Source organism: Cydia pomonella, chromosome 26, assembly GCF_033807575.1.
Source record: "Cydia pomonella isolate Wapato2018A chromosome 26, ilCydPomo1, whole genome shotgun sequence".
In the NCBI taxonomy this organism is placed as follows: Eukaryota; Metazoa; Arthropoda; class Insecta; order Lepidoptera; family Tortricidae; genus Cydia; species Cydia pomonella.
In genome coordinates, this window is record NC_084728.1 from 4,008,984 (window position 1) to 4,028,130 (window position 19,147).

Consider the following 19,147-nt stretch of genomic DNA (forward strand, 5'->3'; position numbering starts at 1 on the left):
TCACTCAATAAGCACTGTCGTAGAAGTCATTATGACATGGTTCTATAGTGGCCTAGGAATCAAATTGGTTGACTGGGCTTGGATCACCCAGCACTTGTGACGATAAACAAATGAAACCTGGCAACACCGGCATACTGTCCTAGAATCTCAGGCTTCCACGCTAGCGGTACAGCCCAGCCGCTAGCTCGACTGAAATCAAGATGCCACCCCATCTCAATCGCCTTGCGTAGGTACGAGTATCTTCGCTTACCTACGACAGTTTGAATTCGACTGTGGACACATTATAATGAAGTATTTTTGCTCAAGACTTCGTCCACATTGACACCATCGCACATTTTTAAACAATGTTTTTTTTCTTAAGTCCGACTCACGCTTGACTGCACACTTCTGATAGATTTTCCTGTAATATATAGGTAAAGATGTAGGTAGTGTAGGAACTAGGGACGCCCGGCCGGAAACAGGCGGGCTGTCGTTCGCGTGCTGCGTCCATACAGCCCAATTCCCTGAAGTTGGAGCTGCAGGTTACTGTCCCGGCGGCATTCCCATGCTCTCCTCTAATCTTCTTGATTGCCTACAGAACAGAAGGACATCTTTAAGTTCGACATCCGTTAGTTCGTTTTCTTCTGGTAAGTCTCTACCGAATGTATTATATCACAATGCCGCATGCATAATAATACATTCTGCTAGTAAGTGTAGGCTAGTTTCCTTCTTACCACAGTCCCCACATGACGTGTACCGGAGGTACCCTAAAATATATTTTTCATCACACTTGCTCGAAAAAGTTCTTATTTCATGCAGGTGTACTGAAGGACAAAGGCCTATTTTGTTCCCGCGGGAGTTATGGATTGTGATTTTTTTTTAATTATGTCACTTTTTCATAGGTACAACCAAGTAGCATAGATGAGTTTTACTTTTCTGACGTTTATAACTTAATATTTTTGTTTATGTTTAAAATGAAATAATTCGATTAATTTAACAGCCGTTTAAAATATTTTTCCATAATTATTAATCGTGGCTGAATGCCGAATAGGTCTGTGCCCTCGATGCTAACCTGTCAAGAAATTACAAAATGGCGGACGAATGTTAGATATGTCACCGTATTTAAGAATATTTCGTTTAAAATTTAGTTTTTTCTTCGCAAGTGTGATGAAAAATATTGTTTGTAACTCCGGGGGTAAGAATATTGCAAACTCGGGTCTTTTATTAATCACCCTCGTATCCAAAATTTCACTTACCCCCCTCGTTGCACAACGTAATATTATATTACCCAAAACAAGGAAAATGTTATTCAGTCCGATACCGTACCACAACTTTATTTAAACAATAATTATTTCCAAGAAGTCGAGATAAGTTACTATCATAAATTAGTACCCGAGAATCAAAATGCCTTATGTCCATATTATTTCACGAGCGATCATCCTTCTTATTGTATGAAGCAGATGTTCTAGATTGGCCTAAACCTACATTTATTATTACCACTTATTGGCACTTAGGTATCTCTTAAGAGTTACTCTTAAATATTAAAAGCTCCTAATTATTATAATAATAAAAAAACGGCCAAGTGCGAGTCGGACTCACGTTCCAAGGGTTCCGTACATCGCAGTTTTTTTTACGTAATACCTACGTGTACGTGAGTTAAACGTCTTTAAAAACCCAGGGGATGGCTCAAAAACCAGATGTAACGGAAAGTATTATGGCGCGGTGGCTTATGTCTAAGAGAAAAGAAGACATTACTCGGAATTTAATGTACAGTCACGTCTGAAAATATTGATACGAATAAAGTGCCAAAAATATATATACACTACCTTAATATATGGGCAATAAGGTCGTGTATACACATATTTAGTACTTGTTAAGTATCCATACTTTCAGGCGTGGCTGTACCACTGACAGATATAGCGTTGATTTTGCCCTAGAAACGACGAATCCAGAGGTAGGTGAAAATATTCGCTGTATTGAGTTACGTCTTGGCAGGTCAGATGGAAGAGCACCGGGCTAGCGATCCGGGCGGTCGTGGGTTCAAGACCCATCCAAAGCAGTAAATTTTCCACTTTTAATTTGTTTCTAAGATTAATAGCATGTTCGCTCACCTTTTTGTTTGATACAAAATTAAATTAAAAAGTGCCCAAATACGAAGGCCGAAGGCAACAGGATATTGGCAACCCTGGCTGTCAAAATTCAAAATTAAAAAATTTATTCTGCAAGTAGGCCTCAAGGGCTCTTTCACAAGTCAATACAACATTTATAGTAAGATCATATAGTGACATGAAAAATACTTAACAACATTTATAAATACAACAGCCAATACCTGTAGGGCTAAGATGGTCGGCTCTTTATCACTTGTCACCATACCTGTCACGTTCTAACAAGTATGTAAGCGCGAAAGTGACGGGCATAGTGACAAGTGATATAAATGGAACCATGATACCGCCGCTGGGTAAACATTACATTATAATAATCTTAAAATAAATAATTACTACAATAAAATAGAGATGTATAGTTTCTATGGTTAAAAACACATTAAATCTGGAGGTGTAAAGGTCCCCAATGTCAGAGTACTAATACTAATAAAATTTGGAGGTGTAAAGTCTCTCCAAGTGTCAAAATAAAATTTATACTAAATAAATAAACCGCGTCTGGAGTGTTAAACTAAGCCGAAACTAAACCGAGTCTGGAGTGTGAAAGAATCAGCAGCTGATTTTGCTAGGTCCCTTTTAATTATTCTATATTTAATGATATTTCATGTAATATTAAGCCATTTTGGTGTGAATTAAATAGTTTTAGTGTTAATTTTAATGTATACATAATAAGTGAAGTGCTTTAGTGATGTTTACAAGTGTCTTGTAATAGCTTGAATTTGTAGCCGTTGTAGGTTATGAATTATGAATTTAAATCTGTGTTCGTCTCGGTATATTTTCTACGTTTTTATCGCTATTTATTACATAATGCAAGATTTCATAGGTTTACCCGCCATCCTGACGTCAGAATGGCGGGTGAACCTTTTTTTGTTAAATATTTCGTTTTAGGGAGAGGTACACTGGATTGTATTAAAGGTACACTGAGGTACACCGAAGGTACAATATGTTTATAAATATTTCGTTCAAGTTTGCTGAGGTCCACCCGCCATCCTGACGCTCAAGACTGCATCGGCACTTACCACCAGTTGAGATTGTGATCAAATGCTTACCTTTTCCTAATAAAAAAAAAGCTTCTCTCTCAGACTTCTCATTATTTTAGACATTTCATTATACTTAAATCTCAAATTAAAGTTACCATCATCTTATTCAATGGAAAGTTTGTACGGAACCCTCGGTGCTCGAGTCAGATAACACTTGGGCGGTTTTTAACGTGATCTTTTAACCCCCACGTCGCTGTCTCTTATCAGCTCTTATATTGTCCACAACAAGTCAGTTCAATAACTGGAGTCTTATCATTAGTATCTATATACATATTGGCTGTTGTATTGGTCCCAAACTTAAGCGCACGACAGAACTAATGTTGTTCAGTTCTAAATTTGAGCCTTGTTGAGACCACACCATGCAGATCGTGTTCGCGTGCCTGCTGCTTGCAGCGTCGGTCACCGCTTCTCCGCTCAACCAGCGAACAGAAATCGTAGAAGAAAAAAATATAAATATAACCATTTCCCTCTTTGAAAAAGTTATGAACTTACGCAAGACTACACCAGATCCAGTACATTCAACTCCTGCGGTAGTTTTCGTCGGCACGAAAAACAAGGTGCTGCGCTGTTTATATGAAGACCCTAAGGAGTGCGAAGTTTTTTATGAAGCCGGTAGATACGTTACATCTTTGTTAGTCGTCGGAGAGTATATTTATGTAGGCCTAAATTCCGGTAAAATTTTAAAGTGTGATCTAGATAGAAAGGAGTCGTGCACGAATTTTGCAACAGCAGCATCAGGAGATGTACGTCTGGCTAATGCAGATGGATACCTTTATGCAGGGTTTTACAGTAAAAGCATTTTGCGATGCAAGCTGAATGAGCCAAACAGCTGCCAGTCTTTGCATGAACTGGAAAGCAATGTACTTTCATTGCTGCATTCTAATAAATATATCTACGTTGGCTTAAATAATGGTCAACTGTTTCGTTGTTCTCTGTCAACAGAGAACAGCTGTACTCTATTATACACAATGAACTCTGCTATTATGGGACTTTCAAATGTCGGAAATTATATATACGCCGTTACCCACACAGATTCTCGTTTGTGGAAGTGCACCCAAAAATCCGATGCTACAATAGATTCTTGTGAATACGTGGCTTTAAATTACACTAAAAGTAGCCACTTGGCATCATTCAAAGGCGATTTATACACAGTGGAATGGGATATAGGAATCTACCTTTGCAAATGGGCAAATACTACAGAATGCTCTATCTTTGGAAACTTTACAGATGCTTATAGTTTGGCGTTCGTATACGGCACTTATCATATGCAGAGCCGCTTCAAGATGGAAGGCACTACTTGCTCGTGGCAAAATAATTCCAAGTGTCCTCCTTTCATTACTTACTATGACGCACGACAGAGAGCCGCCCTCGAAGTGCGCGTGAAGGACGACAAGCTGCACAATTCACAAGGACTATTGGTGGACACAGCAGACGCGGACGTAGGACAGATGGGAAAGGCCGCCATCTTTGTGATGAGCCCTGATGGTACAATCCTGTTGTCGAATTCACATAAAACAGAACTATTACATACATCGAGCCTACTAGCTGGTCACCCGGTGTCTGGTGCAGGGGAAATTATAGTGAATAACGGCGTAATTGAAAAGATAACCACCTGCTCTGCCCATTACTGGCCGGACCTGAATCTGAACCGGCAAGTTGTCGAGTCGTTACGTTCACAGGGGTATACGGGCCACATAGAGTTGGAAGTGTGTAGTGAAGATGTGGATCTTGGCCAATACGATGCAAATATTGATCAGTGACTTAGTTGAATGTACTTAAACGCCATATTTTCTAGTGGCAGGCTCGACTAGTGCAGCACAACCTAAACGAAAAAGTGTTCAATCACGATTGAAGACCATAAATAAATACGAAATAGGTACCATATATAATTTTTTGATTAGGTAAGGAATTAAGGATTATTAAACGCCGATTACCTAACAACCACGTGTAACCAGGTATAACTTCGATATTTCATAACATGTAAATATAACTTCGATATTTGCAATTATTCTTTTTAGAAAGAATGTCAGTTTCAGAAAATGTATCTGTTGAAATTAAATAAAAAAAAAAAATTCAAGAAATTGGCATTAGGCTCAGCCTGTCACGTGGGAATCTCAGAAGTATCGAAATGGTGCGGTTCTTATTTTAACAGAATATATTATTATATTTTTTTAAATAGAATAATTTCTAAAAATATTTTTATTCGTTATATATTATTGTTTTTTAATTTCTTATTGTTGCATTTAGTTTTAGGATTAATTTGATATAATGAACAATTTGGCTTTATTAGGGCCAGTTCCACCAAGCACACTTGACAGACTGATCAACGTCACTCATCAATGTACTATGAAACTTTAAATATACAATACATATAATTTTATATTTTTTTACTTTTACATATATGTACAATAAAACTTTAAGTATAATTTACCTCTACGGTTGACAGATGGTTCAGTGCAACTCACCTTTAATAAGCAAACCTGTGATAACTCGGGGCACATTCTAGGGATTTGATGTCGATTAAAAAGATATCGATATATAAAGCCCGACCAGAAACATATGATCATTGTCAAGAGGGCGCTGTTATTCTAATGTAAGTATAGGGTGACAGTTCAATTTAGTATGAAAAATGTAGTTCCAATTAAATTCCGCAATATAGCTCGAGATCATATATTACTTGCCAGGGTTTAATAATACATGTGCTCATTAAAAATTCTCGAAATGGTTTTGATAAAGAACTCCTTTCAGGCATATTATATATTATATAAAATAAATAAGGTTTGTCTCGAAATGGTTTATGTACCTAATGGTATTTTTATTGACTAAAGGTAAATTTCACTTTTTATGTACTTGTAGCAATAAATATAGATGGAGTAATGTTTAAGAAATAATAACTAACGATATAAAATGATAAGAATAAAACATTTAGTGCCAATGTGGCAATAATGACCTGGCAAAAATAAATTCTTCCAAAAACACCTTTTTTAGAATTTAAGACGCATTATACAAAGCGATTATATATAAAAATATTTATTTTGTAGAACATTAAATGTTGACAGTAACATCGATATATATAATTGTCAATAAAATATTTTGCTACGTCACTTTAGTATAAGTGCCCCGAGTTATCCCAGGTTTGTTAATAAGTTTAGTTTTAATAATTAGATAAAATAATTAAATATTAGATATCATTTTACTGAATAGTATCCCCTCAATGCTTACTGTTTGCGAAATAAATAAATAAAAAGAAAAAATATTTTTTAATTTTTTACTTGCTAAACTACGTAATCGATTGACTTGTTCTTCGGTACCCCTAGTGTAACTTTGATCGACATCATAACGTGACGAACGCGTTTGCGTTAAGTCTCATTTTGTATAGGATTTTGAGGTTCCAAAACGTCCCGCTTGGCGCGCTCTTTCGAAATCCAATACAAAATGAGACTAAACGCAAACGCGTACGTCACGTTTGGAAATCGAATTTATTTACACTAGGGGTACTGATGTAAAAACTAAACTAAAAGATATTCAAAATTGTTTCGTGAATTCCTGTCCGTTTTTAAACGCCGATTTAAAGTTTGCTAGGTGAAAAACCACACGTGACGTACACGTGACACGTGAAGAAACAGCCTCTCACGTGGTGCTGGAATGCAGCGGAGTGACTCCATACAGGGCTAAACATCTCGGATCTCCGAGAGACCTCCCCGAGGTCCTACTCAACATCAAAGGTTTGATAGGATTCCTCGAGGAGCTGGGCTGGCAGGACTAGCCCACCCCCAACATATCACGCAAAATAGGCGCAAGTCGTCGAGTTGCGGAAAAATCGCCCGAATACAATACAATACAATACAACCACACGTGACGCGCCGTGTGGTGCCGGCGATTAGAATAGCACCACCCCATCTCGTCCCGTGGGTGTCGTAAAAGCCGACTAAGGGAACACCGACGGATGGGCAGCAGCGTCCGCCGAGAAATAAACAACACCTACTGCGGTCCCTACTCGTAACACCAACCAAAACCACAAATTAAACCAAACCCTTGTCAACTTTTAAAATCCCATCGTAAAAATCAAATCCCTATCTTTAATCTATTAAACATAAACTTCTCCAATCAACCAAACTAAATATCTTCTTCTTAAAAATCAAACATATTTTCACAAATCTCAACCTGGACCCATGGCCGCCCGTACTCAATGCGGGGACCATGGGTCCACCTTAACTCATACCAACAACGCCGGGTCTTCAACTCGAGCATCACCATTGCTTTCTGACTGATGGTGATGCCGGACTCGGCATCGCATAAATCACATCAGCTTCTTCGCAAATGTCACCGCGGGCACAGGGTCGCCCGTATCCCTAGCGAGGGCCCTGTGTCTTCAAATGACGCAACAAACTTAAAAAAAAAAAAAAAAAAAAAAAAAAACCACACGTGACGTGGATCTGTTGCAAAGTGACCTTAACAGAGTGAATCAATGGTGCGCCGACAACGCCATGCAGTTGAACATCAAAAAATGTTATACATATAAAATTTACTAGAAATTATAACCATATAGATTCATCCTACCACATCGCTAGGGAACATCTTAACGAAGTTGATCAGATCATAGACCTGGGACTTATATTTGACAAAAAGTTGTACCTTTGTACCGCACATCGATGTTATTATTAAGAAGTCTTCTAAAATGCTACGCTTTATTATAAGAACCGGTAAACATTGTCGAACAGTAAAAACCAAAATCCTTCTTTATAACTGCTTCGTGCTAAACATCTTGGAATATTGTAGCACGGTATGGCGGCCTCACTATTCAACTCATTGCCTCAGGATAGAGAGAAATCAGAAACGATTTGTTTGGCATATATCTAGTCACACACCATTAGCTAGCAAATATACATCTTATTCAGTAAGATTACAACACTTCCAAATTACTCTTGATAAACGAAGAGACTTGCTTGATCTTCAATTTTTATATAAACTTTTAAATAATTATATAGATTGCCTTCAACTTTTGCGCAAAATTAGATTTAGAGTCCAATATTAGATATCCTAGGAACACAATAGACCTTTTGTCTCCGGTATTTAGGAAAACCGTCTTAGGCGCTAATTCACCCATTCCACGACTACAACAAACTTAGCCACTGCTGCGATATTCATTCTGACTCATTGCTCAGGTTCCGAAAATTATTGAATATGAATCTATAGCATAGACAAGTTTAATTTATTTTTGTTATTTAACCTGTAACTTTAACTTTATGTTAAGTAAGAAATTGTTTTTCTTTTGCATGCTGTGTTTACCTATAATTAGTTATGCATCACTGAATGTTTCTTTTTTAGGGTTCCGTAGTCAACTAGGAACCCTTATAGTTTCGCCATGTCCGTCTGTCTGTTTGTCTGTCCGAGGCTTGCTCCGTGGTCGTTAGTGCTAGAAAGCTGAAATTTGGCATGGATATATAAATCAATAAAGCCGACAAAGTCGTAGAATAAAATCTAAATTTTTGTTTAGGGTACCTCCCCTGCACGTAAAATGAGGGTGAAATATTTTTTTTTGTTTCAACCCTACAGTATGGGATATCATTTGAAAGGTCTTTCAAAACTAATTCAACAAACATTTTTTGATAAAGTGAATATATTCGGAGATAAATCGCTCCGGAAGAAAAAAAAATGTGTGTCCCCCCCCCTCTAACTTTTGAACCAAAGTTTCCCCTTCACAGTAAAAAGACGTACAGTTCATCCATAGTTCATCCCTTTGTTAATAATCTACTATACTAAAAACTATAGCGGATATGATCAGTTTAGCTGTTTTTGAGTTATCGCAAAAAGTTTCCCCTTCATAGTAAAAAGACGTACACCCACAGTTCATCCCTTGGTTAACTATCTACCATACTTTAAGCTCCAGTTTAGCTTATTGTGACGGAAGAGTAACTACGGAACCCTACTCTGAGCATGGCCCGATATGCTCTTGGCCGTTTTTTTTATTTGATTTATGTAATGTAATAACTGTTGGTAGACCTTAATAAAAAAAATAATTATACGATTATATGGAAAATAATGAGAGTTCTAACGTTATTTAAACGGTATTCGTAATTTCACCTATTTTTAAAATTTCGTCACCAGTACTGCTGGATATTACTATAGGTAGGTATGCTGCTGCAGGTATGCGTTGCTGTAGGTAGGTATACAGTCACGTCTGAAAATATCGACGCGATCTAAGTGCCAAAAATATGTATACACAACCTTATTGCCCATATATTAGGGTAATGTATACATATTTTTGGCACTTTGTCCCTATCGATATTTTCAGACGTGACCGTACATAGAGGAACAATTTGACAGAGGCCGCGCCACTGACGACTATACTATCCGCAAAACTATCTGGCCGGTCAGGTCATAATGCCATCTCTTTCACTCTTGGTTGGTCTTAACAAGGGTAAAGGAGATAGCATTATGATCTCAGTGGCCAGTTAGTTTTGCGGCAAGTATAGCTGTGACACTGCAATGGCTGGCGGTTTCAATGTGTGCGTGTCACGAATGTACATTTGATTGAGTACATTTTGTCCAGTTTGGTACGAACACCTTTCTAGCTCGGAGATAAGGTTCAATTTAGTATGGCAAAAAAAGTAAGAGCGCTTTTCCACTTTAGATACAACTTCATGGATTAATATCGTATTTTACGAAAGATAACGTGATATAATTGATTAACCTATGTAACATATATATAAATATGATATGGTTAATTATATGAAGGTGAAGTGCAATGTAGGTTATGTATTTTAATCGTAAAAAAAAGATAAAACTAGAACGAACCTGAGAACGAGCGAACGAACTTATACCTGCGAGGAAATATGCACTTATAATGCAACGTTCATGCATGTACATGTTGAATGTTTATGTTTATAAATAGGTATGTACAATTCTATATATTTTTTGTTTATGACAAACAGAGAAGACGCTTCGCCCGACTTTACTGCGGCAGTGGAGCGTTTTATAATATTAAAGTATCAAAATCAACAGGTCATCAATTAAAATCAAATATCCAGATAAAAGCCAGATAACGTAGTAGATATTATAATGTTATGCGATTAGAGTTATCAAATCAATCATAAATAATATCTGTCACAAGTGAGGTTATATTAGTATTGTAAATACGCAGTTTGTGTGCATCGCAACGCGGAGACCGGTGTCATCATACTCATTATCTGCGTTGACCTCGGGACTACTCAGTTACATAAACGCTATGATACCGCTCATAGTAGCGTGCGTTGTTATCGTTTGCTGTCTGTACTCGTTCAGTACGCGCGGCTATGACTACTGGCAGAAAAAAGGAGTGCAACATGATAAACCACTACCATTTATCGGAAGCGCAGGAAGAATATTTGCCCAGAAGATGAGCATGACCGAATACTTTACGGAGTTGTACCGAAAATATCCAAAGGAGAAACTAGTTGGATATTACTTTTCGCGTGAAAAAGCTGTAGTCCTAAGGGATCCGGAGCTTGTGAAATGTGTTTTAATCACGGATTTCCAATACTTTTATCGTCGTGGAATCAATTATCATAAGGATGTCGTGGAGCCGATGTTCAAGAACCTGTTTTTTGCGGATGGAGATCTGTGGAAGCTGCTGCGGCAGAGGATGACGCCCGCTTTCACGTCCGGCAAGCTGAAGGCGATGTTCCCTCTGATCGTAGAGAGGACTGAGCGGCTGCAGCGCACGGCCGCCGCCGCCGCGGAGCGCGGCGCAGAGGTGGACGTGCGCGACCTCATGGCGCGCTACACCACCGACTTCATCGGCGCCTGCGGCTTTGGCATCGACGCTAACTCGATCGACGATGAGGATGCTCCATTTCGAAAACTGGGCAAACGTATATTCACACCTTCTCTCAGAGATATCATTGTTACTGTTGCAAAATGGTTGGCACCGGATTTATTCAAGTGTTTAAGAACTGTTGCTCCAGAAGTAGAACGGGATACGTTGAGTTTGGTGAGAAGTATCATGGAACAAAGAAACTACCAGCCTTCAGGCAGAAACGATTTTATAGATCTTTTGTTAGAGTTGAAACAGAAAGGCAAAATTGTTGGTGAATCGATAGAACACAGGAATTCGGATGGCACGTCGAAGATCGCAGAGCTAGAGTTAGATAACTTGCTCATGGCAGCGCAGGTGTTCGTGTTTTTCGCGGCGGGTTTCGAGACGTCCTCGTCGGCGACCAGCTACACGCTGCACCAGCTCGCACTGCACCCTGACCAGCAGGCCAAGTGCCAGCAGGAGATCGATGGAGTACTCACCAGATACGGTGGGAAATTTTGCTACGATGCCGTGAACGAAATGAAATATTTGAAAATGTGTTTTTAGTAAGTAACAAAAACTATTATTCGTAATTAACAGCGCAGCCTCGAACTCATGAAAAGTTCTCTTAATGTTTTTTTTCCACTCATAGCCGAACCGAATATAATGGTGAGACCAAAGCACATCGTTTCCTTTGGCTGGGCCACCTCGAAAGAATAGGTGAAGATCGTGCTGTAAAGAGGGCATATTTGAGTCGACCTACTAGACGCCGTCCTGTGGGTCATCCTAAGTATCGGTGAGCAAATAGTGTGGAGGTAGATCTCTGTGAGCTCGGTGTCAGTGAAAATTGGCGTGAATCCGCGCAGGACCGGGTAAAATGGCGTGCTCTTGTGTTGGAGGCCAAGACTCATTTTGGATTATTGCGCCAAACTAGTAAGTAAGTAATGTTTTTTTCAAGAATTATATCATCTCATCTTAGTACTATCCTATCTAATCATAAAGGAGCCCTAGGTCCGCTTTTAACAACCTTATCCTAAGAATTGCAATAGGCACTGGTTTAGTTATGCGAAAACGGGTAATTCCACGAGGCTGTAACGTCAGTTACCAATTCTTTCCTGTGTTCTTACATTAATTAAGCAAATTTCGGTATCCAAATATCTACCTGTAGGGCTACACCAGACATACAGACACATAAATTTACTTAATGAATGCAAGAACACACGAAAGAATTGGTAACTGACGTTACAGTCTCGTGGAATTACCCAAACTGCCAACGGATCTTCCAATTTAAATAGGATACTAGGCCTTATTGGGACCAGCACTGTTTCCTCACGCCGGTTTCCTATGGATACTATGGAACGAAGAAAATTTACTGCCTTTTTTTAACGATGTAATGCTATTTGGGACTCCCATATCCCATCTCTTTCTCTTAGCGAGAATCGGGGGGAAGCCTACCCATTAAACCCACGCCGGCGTTTTCCACATTGCCGTATGGGGGACGTCATGGGATCGCGAACTTGACGCTCCCTGGCAGCCCAGCTAGCTAACGCTGGCTCAACCGCACCTGAGAGCAAATTCAGGAACATTTTAGCTTACCCTTACTCGTACAGCGCCGTATTATGTAGGTCCTCAACCATAGATATAAGATGATCTGAGTCCTCAACTCAACAGCCCTATTGAGGGATCTGGCGCACATCAGCTGTGTACTGTGCTCGCCTTCTCTCCCTTCTCCTCCGCAACCTCTCCTCAGACAATTTACTGCCTGCTTCAGTCAACCATTTCTTTTTCAGTGAAAGCATGCGTCTGTTTCCATCACTGGGTTTCCTGATACGAAAATGCGCGAAGCCCTACACGTTCCCAGGAACTGACGTGAGCATAGATGAGGGTATAGCCGTGATCATCCCAGTTCAGGGTCTGCAAACTGATGAGCAGTACTTCGACGAACCAGAGCAGTTCCGACCGGAGAGATTCCATCCGGATAACCGTGTAGAAAACCACGTGTATCTGCCGTTTGGAGAAGGTCCTCGAGCATGTATTGGTACGCTGATAGTGATATTTTTAACACAACTCACTGAAGTAATTATTAATTAAACAAAGACACAGAAAATTAAAATGATATTTATTTCCAAGGCTCAAACTTTTAGTGCCGATGACGTCAAGCCACACATACTCACATAGGATGGTTTCAAAGTCTTTTCGTAAACAATTACCACGTATGAGGAGTGTCTTTTCAAAGGGGTTTATTTTAGTATGGTTTTCATAGAGTAATAAGCCCTTTTGAAAAGACACTCCTCGTATGTTCTCTTTAATTACCTAAAAGATATCTAATATAATATGCTTGATGTGCTGTACATAAGGTCTTTGACTGACGTACAATATTTAAAATGATGCGATTATTCCTATATATACGAATGCGAATATTCGTGACATCCCTACAATAAATGCTTCCCATCCGGCGGCATGTCTGCTCATTCGTTACCTGTGGTCAATTTGTCACTTGACTTTTCGTACCATCTGTCAACACAATACATTTTTTCTTTTCGTTTCGCAGTTGTCGATGTACGATTCTCGTTTTGATTACCTGCTGTTACTTAAATGAAATCAGATTGAATTAATCCCCAATGTTTCATTTTAGGAGAGCGTTTGGGTCTGATGCAGTCGCTGGCGGGGCTGGCGGCGCTGCTGCGCCAGTGCTCAGTGGCGCCATCTATCAGCACCAAGCGGAACCCGCCCAAGGAACCCACGGGGCACGTCGTGCAGAGCCTTAAAGGAGGGGTGCCGTTGCTTTTGAAGGAGAGGAAAATATACGAGTAACGGATGATATTTGTTTTTGATTATACCCTCCAAAGAATCCAAATGATTTAAGTATTCTTTTTTTGAAATAGCAACTTTTTTTACTAGCTTAAAATTGGAGGTTCTCAGTTTGAGTTTTGACCCGCATGTTTGTATGTTTGTATGTATGTTTGTCCGCGATTATCTTGCGTTTGGTTAAAGTGTTTGTTACATTCTGGAGGTCTTAGTATATATAGATTATTTGAAAAAAACAATTGAACCCGGTAGGTGGCGCTACTATCGGTATCACATTTATCTATTAATTTTTATTTATTTTATCGGTCACATTTGATTTACACTAGCTACCTACATATTATTAATCTGTGATTTACACGTAGAATTTTTGTGTATTGTACACACTTACATGTATATTTTAACGGGTTCCCGGATGGTTGGAAAACACCATAGGACCCGGTAGGTGGCGCCGCTATCGGTATATTTTTCTTTCCTTCTGGAAACATCTTGAACAACTTTTTCTATTTTTTTTCTTGGTACTTTGATTCTTTTTTTTATGTAATATATGAAATGTATATTTTAAATTAAATTTTAAAATGTATATTTATGTACGGACGAAGACGAAGATTTAAACACCTTACTCCTCTTGCACATAAGAGGAGGCCTGTGCCCAGCAGTGGCACATAAGAGGAGGCCTGTGCCCAGCAGTGGGACGTATATAGGACGTATATAGTGCGCGGGGGTTCACCTCAAAGATCGGCTATGTCAGCCATCTTCGGGCGCATGAGCGCCGAGCTAACTAGGAGTCGAAGTGGTCGCCATGGTCGAAATCGGCCGGAAAGATCATCACATAGTAATATACATATATATGAGACATGAACCCTGACAGGGTGTAACAAATTAGTTATTTATATATATCTTAATATTAAGTACTAAAGTTTTAAAACATATCTTTTGATGTTGAATGGACTAAGTTTTGCACTAAGGGTTTTCCGGGACTGCGACGTAAACAGGACGTGAAACTAGCCAACTTTGCTCGCATTTTTCGAAAAAAACGAAATTCTCAAAAGAAAATACATGTCATATGACATGTATTTTCTTTTGAGAATTTCGCCTATGACTTTTTATGCTCAGCACGTCCATTGTGATCAAACGCAGCAGTTTACTTGAGGAGAACATTTTTAAATCATGTTTTTACTCACTTTTTGACGTTTTAGAGGGCGGGCAAAGATATGTGGAGTTTTCGCCAACATTACCTACGTCAATTTGGTGCTCAAATACAGCTCGTATGATGATGATTTCCAAGGATCAGAAAAAGTTTTTGGGTAACCCTATCATTCTCTGTTAATAACTTAGGTTCACAGTACAATCACGTCTGAAAATATCGATACGTAAAATATGCCAAAAATATGTATACACTACCTTAATATATGGGCAACAAAGTCGTGTATACATATTTTTGGCACTTTTTACGTATCGATATTTTCGGACGTAACCGTACCTACTGAAGAGGGAAATATACTTACTACGTGACCGTCCATACAAAAAGAGAAAACGTTTTCATAGAAAAAGTACCGTTATTTCGCTAGGATCACAAAGCTATTCTTTCCTCTCTTCTTAACATTTTTTTGTCTGTCATACACAGGGCTGCCATCTCGAATTTCGTCAAACCCGGACAAAGATTCAAAAAAACCCGGACATTTGGCGTAAATCGCATTTTTTCCCCGGACGAGTCTGAAAATAATATTTTTTTAAAACAAGACCTTTAATTTTACATGTAGTTTTAATGTGCTCCCTTATATGAAACGTGTCCGGGTTTTCCCCGGACACTTCTTGACACCCCCCCCCCCCCGGACGGCCCCCGGATGGCCTCCAAACTAGGACAAATCCGGGAAAACCCGGACGGATGGCAGCCCTAGTCATACAAAATTTAAATTTCGCCTTTTATACTACAAAGTGGGCTTGCCAGAGTATATACCACCAACCGCCAAAAACTACCTTTACCCGTGGAACGTCACATATTTGAATTTTTTGTAATAAATGATTGCTGTTTTAAGTAATCTAATGTTTTGCAAGAAGTTTATTTCTATACTTTGACATGACAAGCATACTAATGCAGGAATTCTTTTGACATTGAATTTTTAGCAGGTAACTTAGGTATTTACTTAATGTGTACTAACATGGCTGTTTCATATGTAATGTACCTTCGTCTATTGTCGTAACTGATAATTCGTATATTATTAAACTTATTCCAAGGTCATAGGACCCACACTTACACTTTCAACTGACCATCTGTCAGTTGAAAGTGTAAGTGTAAGGCCTGAGTGGACGCTCGAAGCGGAGTGTTCGGCGGGGCGTGCAGCGTGGCGTCGGGCTCACAAGTGATGTGAGTAGCGTGCACTGAGCCCGCTCCTATACGTTTGCATTTGTTTAAAATGTACGCCGCACGCCCCGCCCAACGGCATGCCCGACTCGAGTGTCCAGTCCACTCAAGCCTTACACTAACTTATAACTGTTAGTATTAGAGCCACCCTAGACTAGCGTCTTCCTTCCGAGCGTCGGCGTCTAGTCAACTCTATGGCTGCTGTTCATAGAGAAATATAAGTAAAATAAAAACCGGCCAACAGCATGTCGGGCCACGCTCAGTGTAGGGTTCCGTAGTTACTCTTCCGTCACAATAAGCTTAACTGGAGCTTAACAAAGGGATGAAACGGTACCTTTCACGCGAGTTAAACAAATAGGCAAATTTGCATAATCAGTACCTAATTAAAGTAAGTGTTTTTACTATGAAGGGGAAACTTTATGCGATAACTCAAAAACAGCTAAACTGATCATGTCCGCTACCACTTCCACGATTTTTTTCATATTTTTTGGACCTACGGTTCAAAAGTTAGAGGGGGGGGGTTTTTTGAAGACCCCTATTAGTTTTGAAAGACCTTTCCAACGAAACCCCACACTGTAGGGTTGAAGAAAAAAAAAACACCCCCACTTTACGTGTAAGGGAGGGACTTTGTCGGCTTTATTGATTTATATATCCATGCCGAATTTCAGCTTTCTAGCACTAACGACCACGGAGCAAAGCCTCGGACAGACAGACAGACAGGCAGACGGACATGGCGAAACTATAAGGGTTCCTAGTTGACTACAGAACCCTAAAAAAAGTGGTAACTCCATACATCAGATGTCCATTCATGCAAAATTTTGAATTCTAAGCCTTGGGTTTCGCACTTGGGTTTAACTAATCTACTGGCTGAAGCATAGAAATAAGTAAACATGTATGGAGTGAGCACTCAATCACTCCATACATCAGCTTTGTTACCAAAACGCTTATTATTGTCGTAGTCGACATCTAGCATCGAATAGCGGAATTATCAGAAGTGCTAGTTGACAATAGATGTCGCAACGAACGAAAATTCTAATTGCTCAACAGTTTTCAGCTAATATTATAACCGGATTAACCGAACTCTATTTTCAACTCCTTCTGCTTGACATATTAGTTGTAAATTGTTTTGGCAATACATTTTTCATCAGTCGCGACACTTGTGACATCTGAGGGCCTACCGCGAAACACGTTCGACGTGTTGCCTCTCTGGCGCACTTGTAAATTGGTAAGTAAGTGTGACAGGGAGGCAACACGTCGAACGTGGTTCGCGGTAGGCCCTCTGGTGTTAAGTAGCGTTACTGATAAATCCACTAGTTGACGTTAGATGTCGGCTACGAAATAACTCGCGTTTTCGTAAGAAAACAGAGGGCCTACCGCGAACCACGTTCGACGTGTTGCCTCTCTGTCACACTTGTACATTCGTACGAAAGTGAGACAGGGAGGTAACACGTCGAACGTGGTTCGCGGTAGGCACTCCTCTCATTCTTTCTATGCTGCTATTCGACGCAACGTTGGTGCAACTGCGCAACGACGTCATTTTCGATAGCGCTGACCAGACGCCGACGCTCAAAAGACGCTAATGTGGGGTAGCCTTTATTGCCCGACCGAAATTACGGTTTCGCTTTTGACAGGTTCCGGCAAAAAATAAAATTCATGTTTTGACCGAAAGTTCAGTTTCGGCCAAAAAACTGCCGAAGTTTTAATCCACTCCGAAGGGCCGAAGAACCGTAAAAAATCATGTTTTAGTAGGACACTAGTTAGTATGTACGTAGAGATTATGACATGGCTTGGAGTTTGTTTTAATGGCAGATGTTCACCTTGAAGCGTGAATCTGATGAAACTTAACAACATCAAGTTATTATAAATGATGTGAGTTATAAGATAACTAGGTATGATGACAAGCATGGAGGATTGCAGTCTTGGGTTAAAACGCCTAAAAAGGTCAGATATAGGTACGACAGCCTTCGCCTCTGCAATAATAGTCCGGCGCCAGGTTTACTTTGGACGGCAACGTTTCCTCTTTCCTTGGGGATTCCAGTCTAGGGCTTGCCTCGGTATGTAGTCAGGATCCCTTCGGAGTGTATGCCCAATTCAACTCCATTTCCAGCGCTTGATCTGCTGGTCGATCGGGGTCTCATTGCAGCATCCCTAGAGGCTGGCATTAGAGATTTTCTCGGGCCAATATACCGAGAATGCGGCGAAGGCAGCGGTTAACACAGACTTGTAGCTGACGCGAGATGTCTTTTTGTGATCTTGCAGTATGTTACTTGGGAGTTAAATAACATAATTTTGCTTCTTATTGACAAAAAACAAAAAGAAGGACATTAAATAATTGAAATTTCTTTCTCGTTTTAAATAATTAGACAATTAACGCGTTGGCATTGACGTGACTTACAAGTAGGGGATAATTATTAAAAATAAAATCCAAAACGACAGGCAAATAGGTATAGTATAGGGGTGAATATTTTAGTGAGTTCAATTTGAATCCTATTATTATAATAGTGAAAGTTTATTTGTTTAGCCATAATAATTTAGATGTTTAGTTAGATATTTATTTCTCGTTTTAGACGTGAGCAGAATCAAGCATGTGAATTCAGTAAGTTATATTATAAGTTATAAGCAACTGTTTTGTACTAGTATTTGTGAGATTAACGTTAATTTGTTTTTTACTAGTCAAAAAAAGTTTTAATTTATTTACTACTTATGGTCACCCTCTTTGTTTCATCCATAACAAACTAGTGACAAATTGAATATCATCGAACACTGGTTAGTTTAAAAAAAGCGGCCAAGTGCGAGTCGGACTCGCGCATGAAGGGTTCCGTACAATTTAAGACGTATTAAAAAAAATCTTCTTATTAGATCTTGTTCAACATTTTCCCACTTTGGACACACATTTTACCACTTTGGAAGTGTCTCTCGCGCAAACTATTCAGTTTAGAAAAAAATGATATTAGGAACCTAAATATCATTTTTGAAGACCTATTCATAGATACCCCACACGTATATGTTTAATGAAAAAATT

At 39.3% G+C, this 19,147-nt stretch overlaps 1 protein-coding gene across 1 annotated transcript; it reads left to right on the top strand.

Annotated features, from left to right (window-relative positions):
- The first annotated feature begins 10,174 nt into the window (after nucleotides 1-10,174).
- LOC133532049 (cytochrome P450 6B2-like) lies at nucleotides 10,175-13,776 on the top strand. The gene is made up of 3 exons (XM_061870539.1): nucleotides 10,175-11,521; nucleotides 12,746-12,993; nucleotides 13,591-13,776. Exons 1-3 carry the CDS (start codon nucleotides 10,407-10,409, stop codon nucleotides 13,767-13,769), a joined length of 1,542 nt encoding a protein of 513 aa, XP_061726523.1. The 5' UTR covers nucleotides 10,175-10,406; the 3' UTR covers nucleotides 13,770-13,776.
- Nucleotides 13,777-19,147: the final 5,371 nt, after the last annotated feature.